Below are 27,231 nucleotides of genomic sequence, written 5' to 3'. Positions count from 1 at the left end.
TCTTAATACATATAAACCAACCAAACAAATAGTAATGAGGTGAACACTTGCCCACTAATGAAAAAGCTCAGTGTTCACCTTTTATAATTCGTTATGGAGGATTTTCTCTCAATGGTTTCCCTTCCAGAGTGGCCAATCTTTTGCATGACCATTGAAGTTATGATTCTCTCAACTTTTGGTTTTCAACAATTTCAATACTGGCCAAGTCGCTTACAGCAAGATGGATCTTAATCACCATGTTTATATATCATTGTTGCAATTTAAAGTGTAGTATGGCAACTTGGAATGACCTTTTGCATGTAAGATTGTCGAACTTGGAAACAAAAAAAAATCTTTGAGAAAAACTATGATTAAAAATGCAGTAATCTATTACATGTTACAGCAAGTTAAGAAAGAAAAAACAGATAAATATACAGCAAAGCCTTACTTAGCGAAGTGCCTAAATCCTGTCAGCTCCCCCCTCCATATAAGATCAGAAAAGAAATTTTCTTTTTGCCCCCTTGTTAGTTTAATTTCTCTCCCCACATAAATTCACAAAAAAAAAAAAAAAAAAAAAAGAAGGAAAGAAAGGAAGAAAGTCCTTCAATATAGAAATCCAACAGACTACCCCCTCCTATCTCATCAACTCTTGAATTTTGAAAATAACCTGTCTATCCACAGATTCTAAGATCCCATTTTCTGCAAGTGAATATTCATCTCCATTATCACCTTCAAAGGAAATATTTAGGTCAAGTGAAAGAACAGGACTTTTATCCTCCATGCCACCCTCATCTTCCTTGTCTCTATGGTCACTGGTTTTTTGCCTTCTTGGAGGTGAACATGCTCTGGACACTGAACTGAAGCTTTCACAACTGAAAACAATAATGGCATCTTTAAGAGGAACTTTTTCACCATCAGGAAGTGTTACACTTCCATTTTCAATTGCTTGTTTGATACCCTTTTGAGAACAGGTATCAACTCCATCCACATCTTCCATGAAGAACACACGATGAGGGTTTTCATTCAATGCTAGGCCAAGTCTCTCAAGATAGCTGCAACCCAATTCATCTCTTGCTCTCTTGTTTTTGGATTCTTCGGTAGAATCAGCTCTTGATGATGAGAAATTGCTTAAACCGATTGAGACAAAGTTGCTTTGAGAGCCAAAAACTAGTCTAGCTAGCTCCCTTGCAATCTTCTCTTTGCCTTCAAAATCAACACCTAAGAAAAACAGCCATGTTTCTGCTTTGTTTTCTATGTGATTCAACTTCCCCTTCCTTTTCCTCATTCCAGATCTGCACTCAAGGATGGTGGTTGCAATTTCAGGAATGATATCCTTTTGCCATGGAACCTTTTTCTCCAAGCCACTACGTAGATTCTTCAGGTTGTAGTCATTGAACTCTTTAAAGCTTTGAATACCTTCCATATCATCCATTGCCTCACTTGAAGAAGCTGAATTTGGGCTAGAGTTAGGATTTGACAAAAGGTCAGGTTTAGGACCATTTCTCAGACTGCTTTCATAACCTTCATTGCTGCATTCTGAAATCCAAATCTGGTTCTCTTTCTCGAGCTGTTTATGTTCAAAAATCACTGGCCAACTTAGATGTGTCTGCTGTGAGTCGGTGTTGCGTTCATGCGAGGAGACTGAATTCGGCGAAGGAGGTGACGAAGCAAATTTGATGGTTTTCTCAGGATAGTAGGGCTGTTTGTGGACTGAACCAAAAAGCAAGCTCCCTTTATTGCTTAGATATTCCTGCTGAAGAAGTTACAATTGCAAGGAGTGTTAATGTTTCTATCAAGCATCGAACCCAAGATCTATAACAAACTTTGAAGTTCAGGTAAAATAAGCACCTTATCATTGGTGGTGTTTCTTTCAGTCTCTTCCTTGCATTGCTGGAGCCATAAGGGCAAGCTTGAGCTGGTGGAAATAGTAATGCCAGTAGTGGATTCCTTGTTTTGGGTCCTACCTGCAAGGCTTTGAGATTCTCTATTGAATTTGACAGAGTTATCTGTCCAGCATGTTGAGTGGTTATCTACTCCACATTCAAGCAGTGGCCAACTGGACCCATTCATAGATACCTTGCTTCTGGACTGATGAGATTGTGAATCACTGAAAGAAAGTAAAGAACAAAAAAGTTAATACTGGTGACAGGCATGTCGAGGAAAAAGGATAGGAAAGTGAACTTGAAATAGCACTTGTATTAAAATGTAATTAAGGACTTGCCTATCAAGTTTGAGACTTAAGCTGAGGCTCCCAATTGGAATTGTTACAGGATAAAGCTCCCACATAGTCTCTAGAGAAGGGTGGCCTGCTTTACACTTCATGTAAGTTTGGAAAGTTGCAATCCCCATAAGCCACAACCTTCCCGTTTCACTGAATTCATGAACTAATCTTCTGATCTCCAGGATTATGTGATCTACAGTGCAGTAGTAGGTTCTCCTTTGCTCACCATAACTTGACCAAAAATCAGAAATCCATTTTAGATCACCCAAATATAAAACCACCCCATTACTCATATGACTTTTCACAATGCACCTAAGCTCCACAAGCTTCTGTTCAAGCTTCTCTTTGGAAAGACTTCTTAAAGAGAAGAGAGGAAGGCTCATGAACCTCACAGACCTCAAATCCCCAGAAGCCTCTCCTCTCTCGACCTTGTCCATCACTCCCCTAACTACACTCTCAGCAGTAGCCAGACACTCTCCTGTTATGACAGTGTTTCTCTTTTTTCTCACCAATGCGTCCAAGACACTCATTACATCATCATTCCTTACTTGATCTAATGGCTTTCCATGTATGATTCCAAACTGACTAAGAGGTAAAGGCTGAGGCACGCTAGCACTAAGAACTTGAGGTTTGGTGATTTCTTTAGACTGGCTACTAACAGTAACAGAACTTTGAGGACAGATCTCCAAAGAAACAGCTTGTTCTACTTTGTTTTTCACTTGAGTACTAGAAAAACCAGCCTCCCTCATGACTCTACTGACACTAGGATCATCTAGGATAGAGATTATGAGTTGTTCTATCTCAATTTTCAAGGCTAAAATGGGCTGTTGCTGGTTTTCGATGGAGCCTCGCCGTTGGTGAGCCTGGGCACGCTTAAAGGCTGCAACCAAGGCATTGGACAGGGAAGGGTAGGAAGAGTGAGGCCCTAAAAAGGCACTAGAAGTAGATGCAGGAAGGCGATTAAGTGCCACATTGAAGCAAAGCTCCAGAGCCTTGCATTGAAGAGGATGAGAGTGGGCTTGAAGGCAAGCCCTTCTGAGAAGACCAGTAGAGGAAGCAAGCATAGTACTTGCTACATGAAGAGGAGTGACTTGAGCATGGCCTCGCCGCCTAGCAAGACTAACTGCTTGTTTGACTAAACTTACAGCCTCAGGTGTAAGAGTCTGCTGTACACTGCAAATTCCTGCTCTCATCTTTCTGCAGTTTTAAATGTTCACTCACTTGTGTAATGATACAAAATCTCAAGGGTATCTAGCTAGGTGAAGGAAAACTAGATGATCACTTAGAGAGGTTTTGGCTGCATGTGTGGATACTGGATAGCTAGAGAAGTAGAAGCAAGGAGTTGTTTCGGTAAACTATAAGACAAACTACTAATTAATATGAGAAAGCAGATAGCGATCTTGCTGGTTTATATTGAAGAGGTGGTATGTGTAGATATTTATGTGATATGGGATTGTGCTTTACTTGCTAGTGAGGCAAATTCTAGTCTTTGTATGTGAAAGTGGTTTGCATGTGATATCCGACTTTCTCTTTCTCTCATCATATAAAGGTCAGTGGATAAATAAAAAATAAATAAAGTTGGTGTCTCTCTATATTGTGGGAGGAGTTATAAATTACGCTAACATCTTGCAAAGCACTAAGCTTTAAGGGCTATGAATGGAATAATCACTCTGTTGATGACATATAAAATGACTGATGAGTTATGTACTAGCAGCTTCACAATAAGCTCAAAAGTAGATTATGAAAAAAAGAAAAGAGAAAAAGAGAAAGGGCAAAGAAAAGGAAGGGCAAATCCACCGATACCAAGGAGGTGAGGAAAAGAAGAGAGGACTGCCTGTCTGTTTGAAGAAGGGAATTGGGAACTGGGAACTGGGAACTGGGTTAGCAGTGCTTTACTCTGCTCTATTCTAAAAGAAGAGGAATAATAATGCCTTTGATGATTTGAGTTATGGATGCCACAAACTTTAGAAAAAAACAAAGCAAAACAACAGCAGGTTGCATGAAATCTATGTCAAAGACATTCTTTCCCTCGATCCCCTCCTCTCCTCCTTGCCCATAAAGTTGGCTTTGAGGACCTTTATTTCAAATCAAGTTTTCTTCATATTTTCTTGCCATCAAATTCATAATATATGCCGTGCATTGAGTGTTTTTTCTTTCGTCTTGGAATCCATCTTGATCATTGTTGTGCCTAACTAATTATTGGGTAGATAGATTCCTATTCGCTTAGCCAATGACCCTATAGTAGCCATTTTCAACTCAATAATTAGCTAATCTCTTACATCTTCTTCTTTGGATGGACTGTAAAGTACTGTTGTTACAGTCTCATGCTTATATTACAGAACAGTCATGGATACTTGTTTGGAACCTACCTCTCTCTCTCTCACAACATTGGACGGGTTATCAGTCATCAAAAAATCCCACCCTTTTGCCGCAATAATATTCATCATATCGCGGTGTCACCTTGCACTTCTTTTGATCATCGTTATAAAGCTTCGCCTGATCAGGTTAACCTGTAATTCATCGATTTCATTTTGTATGAATAACAACGTTTCAGAAACCTTTACTGGAGAGAACTGGACAGGGTAACAGTAAGTTGTAATGAGCAAAAACGGAAGAATGGTCAAGATGCAAACTAAACGACACGTCCGTCTACATGTGAAACTATGTCAGGATGAAACCAAGCGACAAGTCGGATAACAACCCCAACAACCGTCGTGCAAAATTATCAATGACTTGTCGTCTGAACCAGGACTCCACTTGTTCGTGTCCGTGTGAAATTAAACGACAAACGGTCAATGAGTCAAATAATCTGCCAAGATAAATTTAAACGACAACCGGGTGACAGTTGGGGGGAGCGTTAAAAAGAAAGGAAAGTTCAGTTTACCCCTAAACTTAAAATCATTCTCAGGGACCTCCCTGATGCTCCTATTTATCGCAATCTAAACAATTAGGGAAAATGATTTAGGAAGGTAACCGACAGGTATTTTCACAGTCAAGGGAATTTGGAAGAATTCCTGCGTATTTCAAGAAACATTATAATAAATCATCCTAAAATAGTAAAGAGTTTAGAGCGATGGAAGACGAAATTAATTTATTAGCATAATAAATCGATAGACCTCATAATTCAATAATTCTGATGAATCCATGTCGTGTTTTATTTTCCAATATTGTATAAAATATGTGTATGTGTATTCCATTCTACATATACTGAAATAAAAATGAAATCTTTGAGAGAATTTTAAACACAACTTTAAGTTTAGGGACTAATCTAAGAAAAAATTAATCTAAGAGGGATAAAAAACTATAATTTACAGCTAACAACTGGTATATGACACAAAGTCACAAACCCATCTCGGTATCTTGTCTCTCTCCGTTTCACAGATTTCAAAACCATAGCTACTGAGCTTCAGGTACTTATTAATCTCTTCAACGTCTATGCCTTCCTCTCGCTTAAAACAGTCTTTTACTGAATTTTGTTTGGACTCACAGTTACTAAAATGGGTTTGAACTCTTGGGTTGAATTAGTGTCAAAGTTTGTTTCTTTTTATTATTTGTCTAATGAATTTGTTTCTACACTCAATTTTGCGATTGTGGCTGTGTTATTATACCCGCTTTCTGCGTTAAATGCTTACAAATTATTGCTAATGTGGGCTTAAACAGTATGAGATATTAAGCTATATATTATTAGTTCATGAACATGTATGAATTAGTGACGTGCATCTGCCTAAAATGCATGCTGTTAAATATATTTGCTCAAGAGTGATGTTTTTGAATGCTAATTTGTTATTATCTTGGCTTGTACGGTTTTTATTTGTGTAGTTCTTGTGTTACTGTTCGGAAAGATGGGGTTTGCTTATAATGTAGTGCTCTTTTGATTGCTTGTGCAAGTTTTTGTCTTATGGAACTGACAGGAATATTGAAGAGTGGAAAATGAATTAACTGGGTGCTGCTAGAGGCAGTGGCACCAGCATGATTCTGCCTCTGATGTCCAAGGGATCAAATTTCAGAAGTGATGGAGATGTGGGATGCGAAATACTGGGTATCAGCAGAAAGGTGAATTAGTATGAGCAGTTTGGCTGCTCACTTGAGAATGTGGTGGATAAACACCAAAGGGATTTTAATTCTGAGGAGATATGGTTGCATTGGGGGAATCCATCAGTCCCAGTTAGATGTTAGCTAAGGATTCCCTTAACGCAACAATATCTTTATCAAAATTTAAGAAGACTCTGAGCAAGTGCCAAGGAACTTTGCATTAAAGGACAGTGATCTCTGCACTTGTTGTTGGATGTGGAACTTGATGATTGAATGAGGTTCTTCCTTAAAGTGATTTCCCAAACTGATTAGTGATTGGTGTTAAGGAGAGTGTATTTATGTTGCATAATTTTTTCAGTTAGGGTGTCAACTTAGATTCTTTTTCTCAGAATACTTGTTTGTTTTATAATCTGTACTAGGTTTTGAACTCTATGTGTGTATGGCTGGATTTAACTTCATTACTTTTTCTTGGGATTTTTTATCTTCCTGGTAGATAGATTCCAGATTGTTGCCCTCTTGACATATTTTTGAACTAGTCTTGTTATTACTTCTACATTACATAGTTTCTGTCCTTATTTTTCGTATATATCATATCTGAAAATGCTGGGATTGATTAACTTTGAATGTGCCTTCCTTTATCTCTCTAACTATTTTTATTCCATTCTTTTCAGGACCTCTACCTCTTATTTTTTCTAGTTATAATAAAGTAGGCACAGAACTTTGCATGTTTCGTAGATTCAGAATACCATAGATGAGATAAAACTTATTCTTGGCTTGTTTTTAAGATGGTCTGAACTCTGAAGTTGCTTTTACTTATTTAGGAATTTGGTGGTTCATTGTATTGAAGACATGAAAATTTATATGAAGCCTTACATCACAAGGAATTTGTAAAGGGAAAGCTGAAATCTGTAGTTCTGACAATCACAGGAATGAAGGTAAATTGCAGATCAGCCAGGAGTCAAGTTTTCAGGGACGGAGGATATAGTTATTGCCATATTGATATGTTGAGGTTTCTACCCACTAGAGGTCAATCATATAGTTGGTGATCATTAATGACTGTGAACACTGAAGGGAGGGAGGAATTTGGAGTGGTTTGCCATGCAAAAAATGCAAAATGATATTTGATTTAATCAAATATCAGTAGAATCAGCAGATCTGGGGATGCTTTCATGGGCTTTAGCTTTGCAAGCTCTTCCATTTTTGGAGTGAACCCGAGTCTAATATTTCCTTCTTGTGATGTTCATTTTTTATTAGATGCTGTCATGGAACTTGCTTGAAGCAGACTCTAGCAATTCAGCAGCTCTTACCAAAGTGCAGCAATTAATTAGTGGCTTCTTCTACTTTGTATAAATTAAATCTCTACTTTTTCTGTGCCACAACTTTCGGTGTTTTCAAGTGAGATTTCTGGGGTCATGCTATAATTCTGAACTCGAGCAGAGTAGTAGAATTCATAATTGTCTTGAAAGTTCTTGATTCAATAATATACAAGGAATGGTCTCCAAATCTTTTCAGAGATTTTTGTTTATCCCATTTGAAAACTTTCCACAGATTTCTTGAACTCTTTGCTTAACACTTCTTTTTCCTTATTTGCATCTTGACCTTTCCCATCGAGGCTTGCTATACATATCTTTTACTCTGGGGGGTTCTTGTTTTTATTGTAAGGGATTCTGGTTTGTTGAAACAACAGCGGGAAAATTTTCTTCTTGTGGAGAATGTAACCCAGTTCTGGCTCTCTGACTCGGTGTCTCCAGTCTAATATTAACCTAGGATTTCGGGGTTTCTTTTTTCTTACAATGGATTCTGTTTTATTGAAACAACGAAGTGGAAAAATTTCTTCTTTTTGAAAATGTAACCATTTCTGGTTCTGCCCTGATGGTAACCCAAGATTTGCAGAATACATTTGCCATGAGATGATGCAGGTAAATCTCACAGTTTCCCTTGCAATAGTGGAAGGGGAAACCACGGGATGTATCTGACTATTCTCTTACAAGGGCCCAACCTTTTTATCTGAAGTTATTTCTATTTGTATCTATTTCCATGACAAGTCCTTGTGTCTTTTTTATTTTCTTTTCTGATGAATAAAAAAAATGGAGCGACTGTAACGCGTGCCATTCACCTCCTTCTCTATCTCTAGAGTCAAGAAGATGCATAATGGATATGATTCGATATTTTCTTTAAAACCAATATTCTGCTCTTTTTTTCACACTGTCCATACCATGGGTTAAATCTGGTTGATGATCTCAAAGCATTGCATATAGGTTTAGCTACTGAGTTCTTGGGAAGATGAAGAGGTGACATTTGTAATGCAGTTTTGCGGTGCATGGAGCTGAGTTTTGTTTCACTTGGGCATAAAATGGGATGTTAAATAATCCATCAATGGCAGGTGCACTATTGTGGGGAAGATGGCTTCCTTTTCAAGTAAAAGAAAGATACTAAGAACTCCCATCTGCTTTATATTTCCATACAGCACTGTTCCACAACATGGCATGCCATTTTCCAAGCTTGCTGAAACTGTGTAATGGCATGTGGAGCTGAGTTAATTAATGCTAGAAAGTATAGGATAGGAACACTGGATGTCAGTGCCATTTTCATAGACTGATGTCGTGATTTATGGTCGGTTGGACACGCCGATTTAGGTGGCTTCTTTTAAGAGGACAGTCCAGAGGATGAGCTGCTTCTGCAGCAGAACATCTCTGAAGAAAGATCATTCTAGTGCATAATGTCAGTATTAAACGTTAGATTAGTCATCTAGATTATGTTATCATTGGTTCATTTGCAACAATAATCTCACATTCTTCCAACGACTCTCTTTGGACCTACCTGGAGACTCACAGACACAGAACAAGATCGCAGAACCTTCATATTCTAATATTTCTTGGCATTTCCAAGAAGGGGAGAGATTTCATAGTCATCGTAGTAATATAAACAAAAAGAAACTCTGTATCTCATTTTTGCTTTTCGTTAATCCTACTAATATACACAAAACTGATATAAGGAAGCTAAGACTATACCATCTGTTATTCCTCATCAATCTCATTATGCCCTTCCAATGAACATAAAGGGGATGAAGGAGAAAATGAAGAAACAGCAGAAGAAAAGGAAGTGGAATCAGAACAAGAAGCAGCTGCAATCCCAACAAGTAGATCCACGAATGCCCCAACTATATAGCCATGATTCTTTTTCCCATTGACCTTCAAGTACCACCCCAACAACTCCTCTAAACAATCCCAATCTTCAAGTCCATAAGACTCCACCATCTCCTCCATTGACCTTCTAAAATCAACATATGGATCCTCTGACTCCATTGCTAGAACCACACTTTCTTTGAATGGAAACCCTCCTGTTTTTGCCTCTTCTAGTATCGAGTTTGTTTCCCCAGGCTCAAAAAACAACCTTTCTGATCTCACTCCACGTACAACAACCTCCAACGACTCCCCATCAAAGCCCTCCGACTCAGTTGAGAAACTTGTAGTTTCTGATGAGTTTGTGAACCATGACTCTGGTGTCTCAACCCTTTCAGAAGGATCAAAGAAAACTGAGTTTACAGTCTTGATCACATCTTCTCCGCCCCTGAAAGAAAGAGTCTTGGGGTGCTTGCATGAAGGCCATTTTTGCCATGGTTGCTTTGTTTCTTTGATCTTGAACAGTGTAGGGATCTTCATTTTTCTTGATCTCAAACACTAGCAAGAGAAAGCTTGAATGGTTTTATCAGGGCTTGTGAATGTCTGTTGCTTTTTGGTTTGCTATTAATGTGATCAGAGGAAGTTGTGAGGGTAATATTTAAAGAAGAGGCGAGGAGGAGTAGGGGGGGTTGGAAGGAAATGGGGCTGGTAGGGCCTGTCATGACTGTATTAAATTTTAGGTTCTATAATTGAATATGATATTAAATGCCTCCTCAAAGCAACTGAACATAGAACAGCTTTTGTCAGTATGAATTTTATAATGTTGATCTAATATTTTATGCTCACAAGCTGCTAGTTCATGGAGCTCCCTTGGCCTTGATCAGTTGATTTTCCTGTGCCCTGAAGTTTTCCTATCCCTTTCACAACACATCTCTTCCAAGTTACTGCAATTTCTCTGTCAAAACTACTGCATGCAAAGATGTGTGAACATGGCGCCTGCTTAGATTCAAGTGAGTGTTCTTGGATTCCCTTAAACAGTCAAGCTGGATTGAATAAAAAATACTTAAATGAGAAACCTAATTGAGCATGCTGTGTTTCGTAATCGTGGAAGTGAGCTCTGCTGTTCTCTCGTTTTGGACCACATGATGATATCATATATTATACAAAAAAACGTCTAGAAAACGCTGTTTTGATTATTAAAGTAATTGAAAGAGACACGTACATTAGGAAATTTAAGAACTTCATGAGGAAATTGAAAAAATAAATCATAGGATAGGAGGCAAAATTCATGTGACTCTTTTCGATGAAGAACGGTTGGATGTCGCACACTTGACCTTGCCGATGGATTTATGAGGCGAGACCTCTGAGATTAAAAAGATAGAATCCATATCATCGGTATTATATTCCTTCCAAGAAAATATCATGTTACGGGTTGGAAATCAACAAGTCAATTTCTCTTATTTTTTATAAAATTTATAGGTTTTAATTCAATAGGGGTCTTGAATTAACCCGGAACATCGGTTCATATCTTGTTTATTGGAATAATAGTACTATATTTTTTTTCTCTGGACTTTGTGTGTTTGTTTTAAAAGTAGATGTTGAGTTTTTGATATGAAACCATAAAAAAAAAAAAAAAATTAACTTTTATAATTGAGTTTTATATATAATTAAATTGTAATCAATTTCAACTATCTGTCTATTAATTAATGGCTATGAAAACACATTAAAAAAAAAAAAACCTTTTCTTTTTGACAAATGGACCACTATATTCATTGTTCCACTTCTATAAAATTGAATAGAGATGTCAAATAAATAAAATAAATGAGAATGACCTCACAAACCAGGAAGTGAAATTTGGGCTGTCCTTTCAATAACCTGAAAAATGAATAGAGTACAGTCGACCAGAACTAAATTGGCTTTGCTATTTGGGGCCGTTTTGGAGGCACCATACTTCTATGTTATTATATATATATATTAAACCCTACAGTACTTTGTTGTCAGATAATGTTGTATAGATTGCATTTGATTAATATTTTTAAATAAAAAATAATTTTTTTATATTTTTAGATCGTTTTAATATGTTATTGTTAAATATTTTTAAAAAATATATTAATTTAATATATTTCTAAATAAAAAAACACTTTAAAAATTATTATCTTTCAAAAAAACAAAAACAAAAAAAAATTATTTCCTTAAATTTTTTTCACGTTTCTTTTATATGATGGGCAAGGCTTTTAATATATATATATATATATATTTTTTATGTTTATGATGGCAGTAGCCTAAATGTTTATTGGGATGTTTGGAAGCTAAAGCAATATTTTCAAAAAAAAATAATTTTTTTTATTTAAAATTAATTTATTATATATTTTTAGATTGTTTTAATATTTTAAATTAAAAATAACTAATAAAAATATAAAAATATATATTTTAATATATTTTTAAATAAAACATAATCACTATCATATTTACAAATACTACCGTCTATATATATCATGTACCGTTAAAAAATTTCACATTATTTTCATGATGGTGTGGGCCTTTCAACGCTGTCATGCTGCCACTATCAGTTTATCCATCGGCGAAGATCGTTCCGATCCACCGAGCTGACTCCGACCGTCATATCTTAGAGCTAACCTTTGTACGTCCCATGCATGAATAATAATACATCGTATAGCACAGCAGCATAAGAGATGTTTGTTGTTCTGTGCTGGTACCAACATTCTTACACAGTCCCATGTGAATGGGGCCCTAATTCCTGGCTCCTGTGCTACAAAAACCTCATGGCCCTCACCAATGGGGTCCCTTGATTGTTAGCCAATCAAGATCTTGCGAGGAAAAATCGCCGAGAAGGCCAAAAAGATTAGTGGAGGGAGCTCCGTATGATCATGCCCAATAATTAATACATATGACTAATAGGTAAGATCATTAACCATTTTTACGTTCTGAGAGCTTGTTGGCTCGAAGGATATGTTTCCGAGTTATGGACATCGAACCCATGTTGTCTTCCTCGGTACTGCAAGCTAAAAGACCACCTTGGGAATTTTCAATCACAAGGAATTCGCTGCCTGTAAACAAAGTTGTTAAATCTAATATGGTATATAATCCGGTCTAGTTTAAGGTCGGATTAAAATCTAATTAAACAGGTTAATTTTAACATTTAAAATTTAAATTGAATTTGATGAGTTTAATTAGATAAATTCTTTCATCTTATTTTTGTAAACCTAGTTTGGAGTAGGGTTTAAAACCTAAGTTTGGCAGGTTATTAAGTTCACTAGCTAGGAAGTTTCCCTTTGATTTCCATAATTTAACAAATAACCACCGTGACGTTTCACTCTTTTTCTTCTTCTTTTTAATAGTTTGCTAGTGATTTCAAAGTGTAAAGTTTCGAATATATGGCATCCCATCGTTTGAAGGGGAGTGTGGGCTCCATGCATGTGTGAATTGTAACCATCATAAAAGCAGTATGATTTTTTATCACGGGAAGATAAAATCCACACACACATTCCTTAATCGATAAAAATCCTAAAATATATTAGCATTTTGTGTTAATAATTAAGGTAATGTTTCGAAACACTCTTGTTGAAAGCATCGTGAAATTAAGTTATATGATATATATTAGTAGTTTTCTAAGATGTGTTGATTAAATATTATTAATTAAACAATAACTTGTTATTAGAAAAATAACTAATTAGTTATTATTTAGGTTTACTTTTAAATAAAAAGATAATTACACATAGAAGAAAGAATAAATCAATAACCTAGATTCAACTTAGATTTTTATAGGATTAACCCATATTAGTTTTCTACGAAACTTGATTCGGGTAGAACCCCAAATCAACTGGGTTTCGGGTCCACCATCATGCTGGCCCGGTTTCTTAAGGATTAATTGCTCTAATCTTTTGCTCGTGCGATTTGAGTGATTATCTTGTGTTGGAATCATCAGTGGATAATTGTGTTCCTAATTATTGTGAGTTAATGAAGAAGAAGAGTTGTAAATGAAGTGGTTGGTCTCCTATCTACCAATTCATTATTGGCTGAATTGCACATGCTACCTACGTTGTTGACCCTCTGTTCCATCGTCTTTTTTTAAGTCCTTAAAATGTGTTTAGTTTGATAATTGAGAGGATTATGAAACATAACCACCCATCACCGGCCGGTCCTAGCTATTTTTGAGATGCCATTACTGCACGTCATACATTATAATTACTAAATAATAAATGCATGAAAAGATGAATGTCTAGTTACCCAAACAAAGAAGAAGAATAAGAGTGCTCCTTCTTTACAAAGTAATTACTAAATCAGGCAATGTGATAAGTTAGGTATTGAGTAGAGTTTACTCTAGCGAATTAAAAATAATATTATTTTAATTTAAAAAATAAAAAAATAATTTTTAATCAAATTATAAATTTACTCATCAGGTTAATAGATTAGATTGGGTAAACTTTGCCGAATCAAGTTTAATAACATTATATATATATATATATATATATATATATAATATTGTTGTTTTTATTTTACAAAAAAATCTTATTTATGGCATGAATGAACCTTACATATTATAGAATTCTAAACATGGCCATGTGATAAGTTTGGTGTGGTAATTAGAGTTTATTCGAGTGAATCAAAATGATATTATTTTAATTTAAAAAATAAAAAATAATAATTTTTAATTAAATTATGAGTTGATTCATCGAGTTAATAGATTAGATTGAATAAATTCTGCGAAACCAAGTTTAACAATATTATCTATATATAAGAATATTATTGTTTTCATTTTATGAAAAATCTTATTTATGGCAAGTATGAACCTTATATATTATTGAATTCTCAAGATTAGTTCGTGAAACTTGTATCACAAAAAGGCTTGCTATGAGATGAATGGGTCTTATTATAATATTGTTCTCAAGATTAGGTGGTGAGGCTTAGGGAAAATCTGGATATATTTTCACAACATTAATAAAAGCAGAAAATCGATATTAAGGGAACATGGAAGGATCTTGGAACTTTCATTTCAAACCATGCTTTCAAGTGTTAAATCACTCTGATTTGATGGGAGAAAGAAAGAAAGAAACAGAGCAGATACCATTGTCGATGGAAGGGGGGCTTGCAGGATCCCAAGTTATACCTAAATAAATAATAATTAGTTGCCATCAATTCCTAATTGTGATTAGTTTTGTACCTTCAACCTCGAACATCTCAAGATGAATGCACGAAAAAAATGAGGCAATTATAATCTAGGGTTTGCCCTAGAGCCTAGTGGCATTTGACAACCAGGCAGCTCAATGAAAAGTACGTACATGCAATTTTGTATTCTTAAGTCAATATTGAAGTACTACATGTTTGCACGATATTATCTATGCACGTTAATATATGATAATATATATAAGGCAAGATTATAAAATACAACCCGGTTTCCTACTCAATACAATGACAGGATCACAGGTCGGATTAAATGATTTAATTTAAGTCAAAACAAAATCATTTCAAGTTTTTTTATTTAAAAAAAAATTAAAACCACATCTTTTTATTAAATTTTTAACCGGGTCAGTTCTTTCTTGGTTTATTTTTAAATTCAGCTCAGCTAAAAACAAAGTTCATGATTCACCGGGTTGACATAGTGATCCCGTCCTATTTATCAACACTGGGATCGAGTTTGAATAGTGTTTGATGCGAACCAATGAAGTTGCCGTTATGGAAAGAACATGGAAGAGTCAACAGGGCATTCTGGTGGAAGTGCAAGAATCAGCCATGGAGTTTGAGTTGTCTTAGAGGGGACAAGATAAGATATGGCAAGGATTAATAACGACGCATGTCCATGCATGGAACTCCTTGGAACCTTCATTAATTAATGTGAGATGCAGAATGATTAATTAGATAATTAACTGGAATTATAAAGCAACAAAACCTTCAAGAGATGCATGTTTTAAAATGGGGCATGCCATGTGGAATATATATATATATATATATATATATATATATATATATATATATATATAGCGAACCCAATAATATAGTAATCATTATACGTTGTTCTCTTGGCCAGATTCAGTTGTCTTCTGTTTGTGTGCCAAGAACATGAGTGGGAGCATATGTTGACAAGAATGTTCTTAATCTCTTTCCCCTTCTTCATCCATCCACTAGTTTAGCACTTGAAAACTAGGTGGGATTTAATTTAAATATGTAAGCAAGCTGGAAATCTCCCCAGGAGACAACAATGAGTCCAAAATAAAAAAGTTAACTGGTTAAGGTCAACTCGGTTTTTTTACCGAGTCAATCGAATTCTTTTATCTTTTTATTTATTTCAACCTCTGTTGGTCTACATTTTGGGCTGGCAAGGTATGGATCAACCCCTCAGGCCATCTAGGTTTTACAAATATGTTTTCCAAACATGTTGAAATGTGTAGAGTAACTTATTTTCATGAAGATTTAGATGGAATTTGCTTCCTATATATCCCACTACAAAAACCAGCTCGGAAGCATGGACAGATTTGTAGCCTTCTTGTAGTAAATTAACACTTGGTTGATTTCTTAGGTGGCCTTTGAAGGAACATATCAACCAAAATGGTTATCTTGAATTCTGGGCAATTGGGATCTACTAAAGACACCATGACATCAATAAGGCAGTGCGTACAGCCCAGCAAAATGATTGTACCAAGAATTAGGTCATCATCAACAGATGTTAAGAAGGGAGGTACAGAATCATCAAATCCATTTCCACCCTGTCTATAGCTACAGAACCTGAGGTGACCATTCATGTTTCAAAACGGCATTCAATGTGGACTGAACTCATTATCACAGTTATCATCTTACATTGTAGTGCTCTGTTCCCTGCGAAGTATGATTTTGATTCTTAAGTTGTGTCTAAATTACTGAGACGCTGAACTGTTCAAAGATTTTCAGTTGGAGTCTTAAAACTAAAACTTTTTTCAATTTAGTATCCAGGGTTTTATACATTACTCAACCGAGTTCTAGCATCCATATCTATTAGTGTAAGTTTTGTCTAAAGTGTATAGTTATGCAATAAAACGATGTATTCTTGAAGAAATTTTGATTTTCTTTTATTTGAAATTGGTGACGATTTTAGATGAGTGACCCAAGTATAGAGTTCTAAACAAATAAGGGATGTAATTGAGAAAATATTTCTGTCAACTATATCAAAAGAACAAAGAACAAAGAGGGGGGGGAGGGGGCGCTAATTTGAGGATTCCCTCGTATCGTCTAATCCCGTTTTATGGTTTTTATATGAACCAAGTGCCCTTGAAATCATTCAGATTGCATTTGACATGAGAATGGAAAAATTTAGAAGAGAAATGTCGAGGGAAGAATAGCGAAATATTGCTATGCACAACTTGTCTTGTGAAAACAAAATTCAAAGGCAAACTGACACTTCCTTGGTTTCTTAGCTGGCCTTTTGACAGAACTTATCAACAAAAAATGGTTCTCTGCATTTTGGACATTTGGGATGTCCTTCAGACACCATAGATGGGATGAGGCAACGTCAAAACCAATGAAGGTGCCTCAATCATGTCACAACTGTCAGTTGAGTTGATATCTATCGACATGCAGGAACGTTGGCTTGATGATGATGAAGAAATTTCAACTTGATTTGATGGTTCATCTTGCGGGTGCAATCCTGGCAGTGAGAGTCTTGGGCAAAAATCAAGACTTGTATTCTTTTCTTCTTGTGCTATTATTGGAAAGCATCCCTAACTCAGCGGATAGCAATCACGTCAAAAGTTCTACTATCGTATGCCTTCATTGCTCTAATTGTTTGTAACTTTGGTCTAGTCTCACTGAAAGGAGTCAAAATGAAGTCAGTTCGAAGTTTGATGAACCTTCTGCCTAGTTGAGAATTCTCAACGCCATAAATGCATGAAGCATAATTTTAGCTCTGTGACTAAGAGAACGTGAAAATATTTTGCGATGTATCACATACAGGATGATCAAAATGATCACGAGTTTTGAAGTTTACTGAAGGATGACCATATGTGAATGGTGCATTTTCAATAGCTTGGTTCACTCATTTGAGTGTCATACAGCTTTTGACTCTGAAACTGGTTTAAACCCATAATCTCTGTTTGAAATCCTTGTTCTCGTCATGATCATCAACGTCATCGTCGCTATCTCCATCATTCACACCAGCCAAAAACATGTTATCATCACCACCATTGCTGGGTTCATCATCAATATCTGATTCGTAGTTTGCCTCGGGAGAGTGATGCGCATTCCAATCAGGAGGGAAGGTCTTCTGTAAAGCTTCCGTGAGCTCTCCTCCTGTTCCTTCAATCTTGCGTAAACATTTGGACCAGTAAACTGCAGTCCCCATATCTACAGTCAACTCAGATTCTATCATTTCTCTGCAAATGGACAGAATCCCAGAGTAAATGTATGCTTCAGCAACAGTAGCCCTTGACAACAATGATGTCATTAAGCAATGGTACACAGCTTTATCAGGCTTTAATCCAGCCAACTTCATCTCTTCAAAGCAGCGCAATGCTTTTTCTGGAAGAGAAGCACATGCCCACCCATGAATCAATGTGGTGTAGGTTTTCACATTTGGCTTCACTCCTAAAGCCTCCATTTCTTGTATTGTTTTTGTTGCTCTCTGAAAAATATGGTTTGCTCAAATCAAATTAGGAACAGCACAGAAAAAATAAATAAATAAAGCTGAAGCATTTAAAATTTTAGACAGAAATGACTTGATTTAAGCATTTTGTTTCCTGGTTTTGTTTAAAAGAAAAAGGTTGCACCTGATATTATTATGCCCAGTTGGAAAATGAGAAACTGAAACAAAAACTTCCAGTGCCAGGGTCTTAAACACATATCGCCATCCAAGACTAGAAAGCAAAAATTCATCCTATATTACAAACCTAAGTAAAACATGAGGGACCAAATTGCTGAATTAACACCTTACTGAAATTTTCTTCTGTTTAAGTCTAAGCAATGCTTTCAATTACAAGAAAAAAAGGTCAAATTAATTTTCACCTTCAGGTGATAACAAGCATTGCATTCTAATTTTCACCTTCATAAACTAGATCCTATGAAATCGTGTTGATCAGATTGTCTATACAAGGGCTACAGCAATTTAGAATGCAATGCTTGTTATCACCATTCAAGTTCAGAATGCATTGAGTGTGCCCTTTACTAACAACATTGAAAAAAAAGGACTAGTTACTGATCAGCAAAGCATACCAGCATGTCTCCAGCCTTGCAACAAGCATTTATAAAGGACGTAAATGTATGAATATCAGGTTGAACCCCTTCTTGCTTCATTTGCTGCATAAGGTCAGCAGCCTCCCAAACATCACCTCTTCGAGCCCATCTACATCAGAAAAACAATTGAATCAAGATATTGGAAATAAATGATGATAACATATCTAACCAAGGAAACAGAGGAGATTTTGAGAACACATTAATTGCAATGATATTTAAGAGACAGTAATTCATACCCATCGATTAATATGTTATAGACAAAGGTGTTTCTTGGAATATTTTGAGCACTCATCTCTCTTGTAACTGCTAAAGCACTTTGCATCCTGCCTGACTTGCAACATGCCTTGAGCAATGCCTCATATGTAAACACATCAAGTTCTAGTCCTTCATTTCTTAATTTGGTAAAATACTCAAAGGCCTTTCCAGTATCACCTAATGCTGCATAACCATTCATGATTGTCGTGTATGTGTGTTCATCTGGACTTACACCTGCCAATGCCATCTCATCCAATATTTCAACAGCCTTCTCCATCTGCAAGATACTCAAGATGAACATGTTTGTGTCAAACAAGAAGATAATGCATTACTGAATATAAGCTTCCAGTGCAGATAGAAACGAATTAGTGAAAAGGCAAAGTGAATCATTAATATTAGAAGACAGCATTCATAAAAGGATAAACATAATTAAATTTTCATGACTGCTGATACACATGTACCAAAATGGAACTTCATTAAGCATCTCAAGAAGTGACTTTAGTTGATCACACAACTGAGGGATATGAAGGGAACAATGGTTCACTAAACTGGAAAAGAGGTTAAATTTTTCAACCAAGTACATGGGGGTGTAAGAGTCACTTGCACAGATAGATATAGTAAATTACTATTTACAGTGTTGTTCATGCAAGCAGACCTTTGAAATTTTATATGTACCCAAAGGTGAAGGAAAAGTTACACATATTTAGGAAGTCTTTGAGAAACTTCCATCAATATTACAGACAATGACTGCTTTCCTAACAAATCAGCAACATTGAAAAAAAGGCCATGCTAAAATACTTATACAGTACACATCATCATGACATCTACTAAAAGCTTTTTTCACAAACTAGTCTATTTATTAAAATTTGAATCTGGTATGTCAGGTTCCAAAACTAAGTTATATCATGTGCATAGTTTACCTGACGCTTCTCAACAAGGCCGAGAACCAAAGCATTGAAGGTGTGCACAGTTGGAATGCACCCACTCCGCCTCATCATATCAAAAATTTCTAGGGCCCTCCTCATTTCCCCAGCTCTTGCAAATCCATGTATAATGGGCATAAATGTACGTGAAGTAGGCCGATGTCTTTCCTTCTGCATTTCCTTCACCATATGGATGGCACGATCCATATTTCCCATTCCACAGAATGCTTTGATAATGTTATTATAGAGAATCGCATCAGGTTTCAAACCAGCTTTGGTAACATCTTCAAAAACTGTAAATGCATTGGTCCAATCCTTTAACTTCAAGAACCCATTGATCAACATGGAATACGTCTTCATGTTATGCTTTATGCCAGCTGATTCCATCATTTTGCTAACCTCCAGGGCTTTAGAAACTTTACCTATCTGAAAAGGAGGTTTGAATGTAATAAAAAGAAGACTAGAGATACCAACTTGAATACAAAACATGAGTAAGGAACAACTATACATCCAACAAAATACAGAACTCAAAACAGAAATATTCATTGAATAAAAATGAAGATGGGCACAATGCGTACTTCCATAAAGCATAAAGATTAAAAAAGTTTGAACAGAAGAGCACAACATAACATGAATGGTCAAAATCCTCATGAAGCAGGAAAATTCTGCTCCCTCTTGTAAAATTCTCAACCTTCTCTCAAGCTTTCTGAAACTCAAATTGGCTTGCAGGAATGACATTTTGATGCCAAACTTTCAGAAGATTCCAGTTAAAATGAACTGGATCCCAGCGTTCTTAGCACTGAAGTCACAACCTTAACAACAAACAAATTCCACTGCATCCTCCTTAATGGTCATTCTTCTAGGATACTCAAACAAAGAAATATTATGTTTCTGGAAGACAACCTGATGCCCAATTCTCCGAAGTAATTTAGACATTCAAATGGACTGGATCCCTGTTTTCTAAGCACTAAAGCCATAAGCCCTCAAAACAAACAAATCCGCCTGCCATCCTCCAACATGATGTAGTCCACTCAGAAAAGAACACGGTCTAATTATCCCACTCTTTCAAGGGCACGACTCCAAGAGAAGGTCAAAACAAATGATTGGAGGCATCTAAAAGATCTCTTTTTAACTTATCACAGTTTTATACTTTTCATGGACTCCAGGATCTGAGTTCATTCTTCCAATTTATGTTTTACATTATCCTTGTGCAGCGAATTATGAATCAATTTGATTTAAGCAATGACATGCTTAGCTCCACACAGTTTTGTCCAAAATGTTTATATAGTAACATCTTGAGCTAGGGCTGTCCGTTCCTTAAATCACAAGCATTCCTGGTGTCAAGTTGCTTCACTAGGCTCGTGAGTAAGGGAGCTTTAAAATAGAATAAAATACAAAAAATTTAGAGTGAAAGGTGAAATGACAAAAGGCTTACCTTGGTGTACATATTGATGAGACATCCATAGCTAATCACTGAAGGAGCAAATCCACATTCCTACAACATGCATATAGTGATTGAGCATGAAGGGATGATATGAGATATGAATAATCATATAATTCATGTAAATTCTTCATGAAAGAGTATAAAAGGCAAAGGTGAAGCTTTGCAATTACATGTTATCAAAAAATGCATATTGCTCTAACCTCAAATGATTTTGGCATTCGAGAGCAAGAGGGGGGATCGATGGAGCTAAAAGACACAAAACACACCTCCAATGCAAACAAAACTTACAAAACTAAAGCACCCCCATAAGCACCTTGCATGTAATATCGTTTTGTTACCTTAAGCCTTTTGAATACAATCAGACATTTTTCTTCATTTCCAATCATAGTGTAACCATCCATCATGGTATGATATATGTCAATACGAGCATCTATACCTTCTTCTTCCATCTCCCTCACAAAAGATTCAGCTCGATCCATATTGCATGACTGACTGTAATTGATGGATGAGTGAAGATATTGTGAGCTTATGAAAGCACCTCATAAACTTGGAAAAAAATTTAACAGAGACTATAGAGTGTAATGTGTAGACAACATGAACAGAATCAACAGATACAAATTTTATCATGCAACCTAATTCAATAAGCATCCAAGGATCCATTTAACACGTACCAAAGGTTTTTTCCACAAATGATGGGACCTACACAGGATCCTTAGATATGGTCCTAGCCTTCAACAATTTAATATAGTTCGCACCCCAAAGACTTGGAGCCCAATAATTGCACTTGGCAGTAGGCGAATTGATGATGCACGAAACAATAGCCCCTAAAATGATCACTATTATATGAGTACATTCATACAAACTTGTACACTAAAGCATATGTATTTGACCTCACATTTATTGCCAAGGAACTATTCAGCATCAACATGATATAGTGTTCAGCATATTGAAGTGATCAGTGTGTGTGTGTGTGTGTGTGTATAATGAAAAGAAATCAATATAGACTTGAATTTGAAACATAATACTGACCAATAAGCATATATAATGCTCCCATAAATTATTGCATTCAAATTTGTATGCCTCTCTCTGGCCTCCTTAAACCAGTGCTCTGCAGCTCTTCAAAATCAACGTTTAAGTTATTATTAGCATGGAGAGGAACTCCTGAAACAAAAACCAAAGTTGCAATGTTTTGCTATATAGAAAATCAAGACTTGAACACAACTGAACAAGTTGCAATTGCTAAAGTTTAAAGCATAAATCATCAAAGCTTTTGTATGTTGATCAAGTCATAAAAACCTGCAGTTACTTTAGTTTAAAGAATAAGCCACTGCACAAATAAGAAATATAAACACATAAAACCAAAGGCTTGACAACAAGGTGAGAAAAAAAAAGAGGCTTCAAAAGGATAACTCCAAAAGCAAAGTTAATGAAACAGATATGTTCTTCAAGAAAAGGTACTAAACGTAATATTTACTTACTCAGCATTGCCAATTTTAGCAAATCCTCCAACAACTATACTATATGTCACCAGACTCATTTCAACACCCTCTTCCTTCATTTTCCTAACACAAGACAGTGCTTCTTCCATGTCTCTACCAACTGCATAAGCGTGAATAAGGCTGCATGAAATAAATAACTTTAATGACAATAGAAGAGAATTAAATTACATAACAATTAACCTCTAAAACTACGAGGGACCAAGTTCCTGTAAATTGAACAAAAATTACATTTGGGAAGCAACCTTCAACAGACATTGCCAAATTACCCAAAAAATGAATAACACGTGAATGAAGAAAAAACACATAACTAAGGTATGAAATTCAAAGCTGAAAGCCCTACAATCTCATGTGGATAGGCTATACTTGGAGTAAAATATTTTTCAGGACTGCATCCTAAACAGAATTTGCCACCAGACACATTTGCGTAATATGTATGTACTGAAGACAATATGGATGGATGACCGGTATTTCAACAGATGAAGAAGCTCATAAAGAAGTTATTCAACTTAAATCACAAATAAGCAAGACTAGTGATGTTTTATCAAAGACTTTACCTTGTATAGACGTGTGAACTCGGATAAATTCCCCTTGCTCGCATGCTCTCAAAAGTTTGTCGTGCACGATGCATATCCCCTCGCCTCGCATAGTAACCCACCATTAATCCAAACTCCCTTCTAGCAGGCTAATAAAATGATGGGAAAAAAGAGGAAAATGCTAATGACTAAGTAAGAGCTATCATAACTTTTTAAATATAAAAAGGTCACCCATGATATGACCATGCAACCTTTTCCCATCATTTAGAAGCAATATGCATAACGAATCAAGCCATTACGCACAAATCATCCCATTAAAAGTTAACGATTATCCACTTAGACCACGGTTACCATAATCTGCACAAGTCGTGGCTATATATATGTGGCCAGACACAGATTAATATGGAATTCATTATTTCCTACTGTTGACGACCTGAATCTGACAAGTCGTCCACATTTTTTCTGCTTAATCAACTTAAAACTACAAGTCTAACAATAAGAGTGTCTGAGATCTTTTACCTTCTTAATCCTTTCGAAAGCACTAACAACTGCCTGCCAATTCTCCGGTTGCGTGTCTAAAACCTTCCGAAAAGCCTTCGTAGACCCTTCTCTTTCTTCGTGCCATTTAGACCTATAGTCACTCCCATCCTCTCCATCAACCCAATTCTTCCTTTCCTCTGCTTTCGCCTTCAATCTTCTCCCATCATCCAATTTCACAGTCAAAACCCTCCCACGAAACTCCATTCCATCAAATTCCTCAGCTTTCATTGCAGACTTCTCTGCAGATGGACCATCATAGATAATAAACCCGAAACCAGCATTCCTTTCAGTCTCATTATGACCATTTATCAAAACTACATTCTTTATAGGACCGAATTGGCGAAATAATTCAGAAAGTTCGTGTTTTTTTATCCAGTTTGGTAAATTTCCAATAAAGATCTTCCCTTTTTGGCAGAAATCAGGTTTGGGGGCTTCATTTTCTACTTTTCGAGTCTTTTCTTGGGTTTCAGCTTCTGGGGTTTGAGTGGTTTCAAGTGGCGGCGGCGGTGGGGGAGAGAGTTTGGTGGAGAGGCGGAGTTTGGTGGAGAGAGAAAGAGGGTTGGTGGTGCTAGTGGTACTGGAGCTTGTTATTTGGGGTTTGGAGGGGTTAAGGAGGGTTTTGAGTGGGTTTTGGGGGATTTTAGGAGTTGTGGGGGCGGGGGTGGGGGACGGTGGGGGATCGAGTGATTTGGGACGGCGGATAGAGGAAGAATTGGTGGGTTCTGGTGGCGGTGGAGGTGGTGGTTTGAGGGAGAAAGAAATGGAAGCGGTGGTTGTGGTGGTGGTGGTGGTGGTGGTGGTGGTGGTGGTGGTGGTGGAGAAAGGAGAGGGGCAATGAGGAAAGTGCGGGATGGTGCAGAGAGGCAAAATATCCATTATCTGTGGAGAGTTAAGCTCAGAAAATGGTGGGTACACAAGGTAGTTTTTGAAACCTTGGGTTCTTATTCTCTTTGTATGGGCTAGAACCAGGCCTGTACATGGGCTAGAAATAGATGTGTTGGATTTGCCTTGGAACCTTTCACCTAAAGCAGAAACCGTGGACCAATTCTCATTCACGATGAACTGAATACGTTGAGATAAATCTAACAAGAAGAGTTTCTTGAGGACATTTAGGTCAGGCAGGATGCTACCTTATGAAACATCATAAGATGTGAATATAGTGTAGTTATTTTTTAAAAATACTTTTTATTTTATATTTTAAAAATTATTTTAGATATCAAAACAATCATTCCACCTGCAGCAGCTAGCAGCAAGTCAGCAAACACAAAGCTTGCAGTGAAAAATGGCATACGAGTTCTAGGGGTCATACAGCCTGCGCTTGCTACAGTCCTTCGCCAAATCCATGGGAGAAAAAACAATCCAATTTTTTTCCGACTTAAGATATCACACATGATTTAAAAATTCAAGTTGTTCATGTAATTGAACACATGACAAAAAAAGTATTAGATGACAGGATTGAATCAACTAAAATATCAGTCTTTTAACAGCAAAATCAACTAATTCTCCAGTTTAAAGCATCAAGCACAAATACCATTTAGGATAATATAAATAAAAACTCTGAAAGTGAGCACTAAAAAAAAGACATTCAGGCACAAAATTTAAAGTTCTGGCGCTCGCACTTGAACATCGCGATGAGGTTATTTAACTCTAGTACCTCCTAGCACCACCTCCTCTGCCAAAGCCCTGGGTTGGAACCATAGGCTGAGGTTCAACTTCAACAATCCCAGGAAAGTCTGACATACCAAGGGCAGCAAGCATGTCAATGGTCTCTTTGTCAACTTTAATCTCTTGGATCTTAATGGCAGACTCTTCAGGCACAAAGTCCATACGACGCTCGCGCTCTTCCTCTTGAAGTTTCAGTGAGATGCCACGGACTGGTCCCTTCTGAATACGCTTCATTAGATGGGTAGAGAACCCAGCAATCTTGTTGCGGAGCCTCTTTGAGGGGATGATAGCAACCTCTTCCAAAATCTTCTTGTTGGTGTGGAAATCCAATGTCATTTTAGAGTAGTACCTCTCAATAACCTGGCGTGAGGACTTCTTCACTGTCTTAGTACGGACACGACCCATCTTCAAAGATAAGCTTCTGCTGCTGCTGCTACTGCTGCTGCTGCTGCAAATAAAACTTACGATTAACTGAGACTGTAATGCTGATCATCATTTCCTTTCAGGAACCATGCAAGCAAAACATGATAAACTGTGTTGGTAATGACCCAAGACAAAACAACTCAAGTTCATACATGATAACATGAGAACCAAAATGCAATAGAGCTACAAGAAGGCAGCTTGGAGAGTCAATTCTATTATCTTAAAGCCAAATATTTCGCCGAGGACATAAACTCCTACAAAAGTTCCTCATATACGATAGATAGCCAATTCATGGCAGATATATAGAAACAGAACAAAAACAATCCTGTTTTCAGTTTTAAATGAGCTGTAAACCCCTAATGAAACGAACAATCTTGATTGATATCGATCCCCTATTTGTCTTCCTACCGAAAGCAGGCATGGGAGTAGACAAGAAGCAAGAAAGACATGTCTAACTCCGGGAGACGGCAAAAAGGCATCTGTCACGTCTCCATTCCAAAAAACTATGAGCTATTCCCCGAAAATGCTCTAAGAACGTCATATTAGTTCGATAGAGCTTTTCTAACAAGAGAAAAAAACAGAAAAAGAGAGTAAAATCGACATTCAATGTACACAAAACATCAAAATTACAGACAACACAACTTCAAAAGTTTCCAGCAGCAAAACTATACTCATTTTCAAACAAATCTAAAATCACTTTTTTAATCAATCAAAACAGTAATCCAATCAATAAACCGATTCCAATCTCATACTTTCTCAGGAAACAAACAAATCAATCACTACACAAAATCCGTAAACAAGAGCAATATCACAGTAGTTTTGCATTCCCATTGCTAAGAAACTAAATATTCAAAACAGAAAAACAAAGCCAAATAACCCCTCCCCCTTTCCCACGTCATCTTAGCCACCAGACAGATCAAATACACACGAAAACAACAAAAACAATAATTTTTCATCGAACTAAATAATACACAAGTTTTCTGTCTCACAAGATGGAGACATGAAGCAGGAGAGAAGAGGGTGAGTGTTACCTTCAAGAGGAGAGCACAGGTGAGAACGAGGAGCGGCTGCTTGATGCGGGGGTGAGGAGAAGGGAGAGTGCGTATATAAGGGATAGGGTTTTTCTCCTGTCACAGTTTTATATTCATCTTATAGCTTCATGGGCCGGACTGATATATGTGAAGATAATAGGCCCATTACTTCTTCTTTTTCGCGATTTTACTTCATCCGTTCTCTTTTTTATTTTCACAGGTCAGTATTATTGAATGATTTTGTTTCTGCACATTTAACTTTTCATCATTTTTTATTTGCATATAACCCATGAAGTGGAACCCACGATTGCAATTCACTTCTTCTTAATCAGGATGCTTATGTAACAT

At 36.6% G+C, this 27,231-nt stretch overlaps 4 protein-coding genes and 1 long non-coding RNA gene across 12 annotated transcripts; 1 reads left to right on the top strand and 4 right to left on the bottom strand.

Moving 5' to 3' along the window:
* Window positions 1–323: 323 nt before the first annotated feature.
* LOC118045189 (protein SMAX1-LIKE 3) lies at window positions 324–3,731 on the bottom strand. 2 transcript variants are annotated; one of them, XM_035053755.2, is made up of 3 exons: window positions 2,201–3,731; window positions 1,828–2,086; window positions 324–1,729 (listed from the first exon to the last, which is right to left on the bottom strand). In XM_035053755.2, the coding sequence occupies exons 1-3, from the start codon at window positions 3,391–3,393 to the stop codon at window positions 614–616; spliced, it is 2,568 nt and encodes an 855-aa protein (XP_034909646.1). In that variant the 5' UTR covers window positions 3,394–3,731; the 3' UTR covers window positions 324–613. The 2 variants fall into 2 exon arrangements, with proteins under 2 accessions (XP_034909646.1, XP_034909645.1); XM_035053754.2 differs by having other exon boundaries at window positions 324–1,732; window positions 2,201–3,728.
* A 1,797-nt stretch (window positions 3,732–5,528) lies between these two features.
* LOC118045190 (uncharacterized) lies at window positions 5,529–6,818 on the top strand. The gene is made up of 2 exons (XR_004686941.2): window positions 5,529–5,610; window positions 6,089–6,818. It is a non-coding gene; the product is annotated as an uncharacterized lncRNA (long non-coding RNA).
* Window positions 6,819–8,186: 1,368 nt separating this feature from the next.
* LOC118045191 (transcription repressor OFP13) lies at window positions 8,187–10,034 on the bottom strand. Its single transcript, XM_035053756.2, has one exon. It carries the CDS (start codon window positions 9,892–9,894, stop codon window positions 9,250–9,252), a length of 645 nt encoding a protein of 214 aa, XP_034909647.1. The 5' UTR covers window positions 9,895–10,034; the 3' UTR covers window positions 8,187–9,249.
* Window positions 10,035–17,255: 7,221 nt separating this feature from the next.
* Window positions 17,256–25,071, bottom strand: LOC118045141 (uncharacterized). The gene is made up of 11 exons (XM_035053695.2): window positions 24,999–25,071; window positions 23,744–24,894; window positions 23,246–23,373; window positions 22,671–22,811; window positions 22,222–22,308; window positions 21,531–21,684; window positions 21,184–21,243; window positions 19,746–20,174; window positions 18,807–19,102; window positions 18,550–18,679; window positions 17,256–17,962 (listed from the first exon to the last, which is right to left on the bottom strand). Exons 1-11 carry the CDS (start codon window positions 25,069–25,071, stop codon window positions 17,417–17,419), a joined length of 3,195 nt encoding a protein of 1,064 aa, XP_034909586.2. The 3' UTR covers window positions 17,256–17,416.
* Window positions 25,072–25,219: 148 nt separating this feature from the next.
* Window positions 25,220–27,010, bottom strand: LOC118045192 (small ribosomal subunit protein eS17w-like). 7 transcript variants are annotated; one of them, XM_035053758.2, is made up of 2 exons: window positions 26,884–27,010; window positions 25,220–25,859 (listed from the first exon to the last, which is right to left on the bottom strand). In XM_035053758.2, exon 2 carries the CDS (start codon window positions 25,832–25,834, stop codon window positions 25,412–25,414), a length of 423 nt encoding a protein of 140 aa, XP_034909649.1. In that variant the 5' UTR covers window positions 25,835–25,859; window positions 26,884–27,010; the 3' UTR covers window positions 25,220–25,411. The 7 variants fall into 7 exon arrangements, with proteins under 7 accessions (XP_034909649.1, XP_034909650.1, XP_073267009.1 ...); XM_035053759.2 differs by having other exon boundaries at window positions 25,220–25,865; window positions 26,884–26,999; XM_073410908.1 differs by having other exon boundaries at window positions 25,220–25,877; window positions 26,884–26,994.
* Window positions 27,011–27,231: the final 221 nt, after the last annotated feature.

Source organism: Populus alba, chromosome 8 (assembly GCF_005239225.2).
Source record: "Populus alba chromosome 8, ASM523922v2, whole genome shotgun sequence".
Taxonomy (NCBI): domain Eukaryota; kingdom Viridiplantae; phylum Streptophyta; class Magnoliopsida; order Malpighiales; family Salicaceae; genus Populus; species Populus alba.
The sequence above is the reverse complement of the archived record's forward strand: the minus strand, read 5'-3'. Positions and strand labels throughout refer to the sequence as shown.

Coding starts and splice junctions, on each gene's coding strand:
- LOC118045189 (XM_035053754.2), bottom strand. CDS start 3,393: ATGAGAGCAGGAATTTGCAGTGTACAGCAGACTCTTACACCTGAGGCT. Junction 2,087..2,200: donor TTAAGTCTCAAACTTGATAG/GCAAGTCCTTAA, acceptor ACTTTCTTTCAG/TGATTCACAATCTCATCAGT. Junction 1,733..1,827: donor GAAACACCACCAATGATAAG/GTGCTTATTTTA, acceptor TAACTTCTTCAG/CAGGAATATCTAAGCAATAA.
- LOC118045191 (XM_035053756.2), bottom strand. CDS start 9,894: ATGAAGATCCCTACACTGTTCAAGATCAAAGAAACAAAGCAACCATGG.
- LOC118045141 (XM_035053695.2), bottom strand. CDS start 25,071: ATGACCCCTAGAACTCGTATGCCATTTTTCACTGCAAGCTTTGTGTTT. Junction 21,685..22,221: donor AGCATTATATATGCTTATTG/GTCAGTATTATG, acceptor CATCAATTACAG/TCAGTCATGCAATATGGATC. Junction 21,244..21,530: donor TTGTATTCAAAAGGCTTAAG/GTAACAAAACGA, acceptor TGCATGTTGTAG/GAATGTGGATTTGCTCCTTC.
- LOC118045192 (XM_035053758.2), bottom strand. CDS start 25,834: ATGGGTCGTGTCCGTACTAAGACAGTGAAGAAGTCCTCACGCCAGGTT.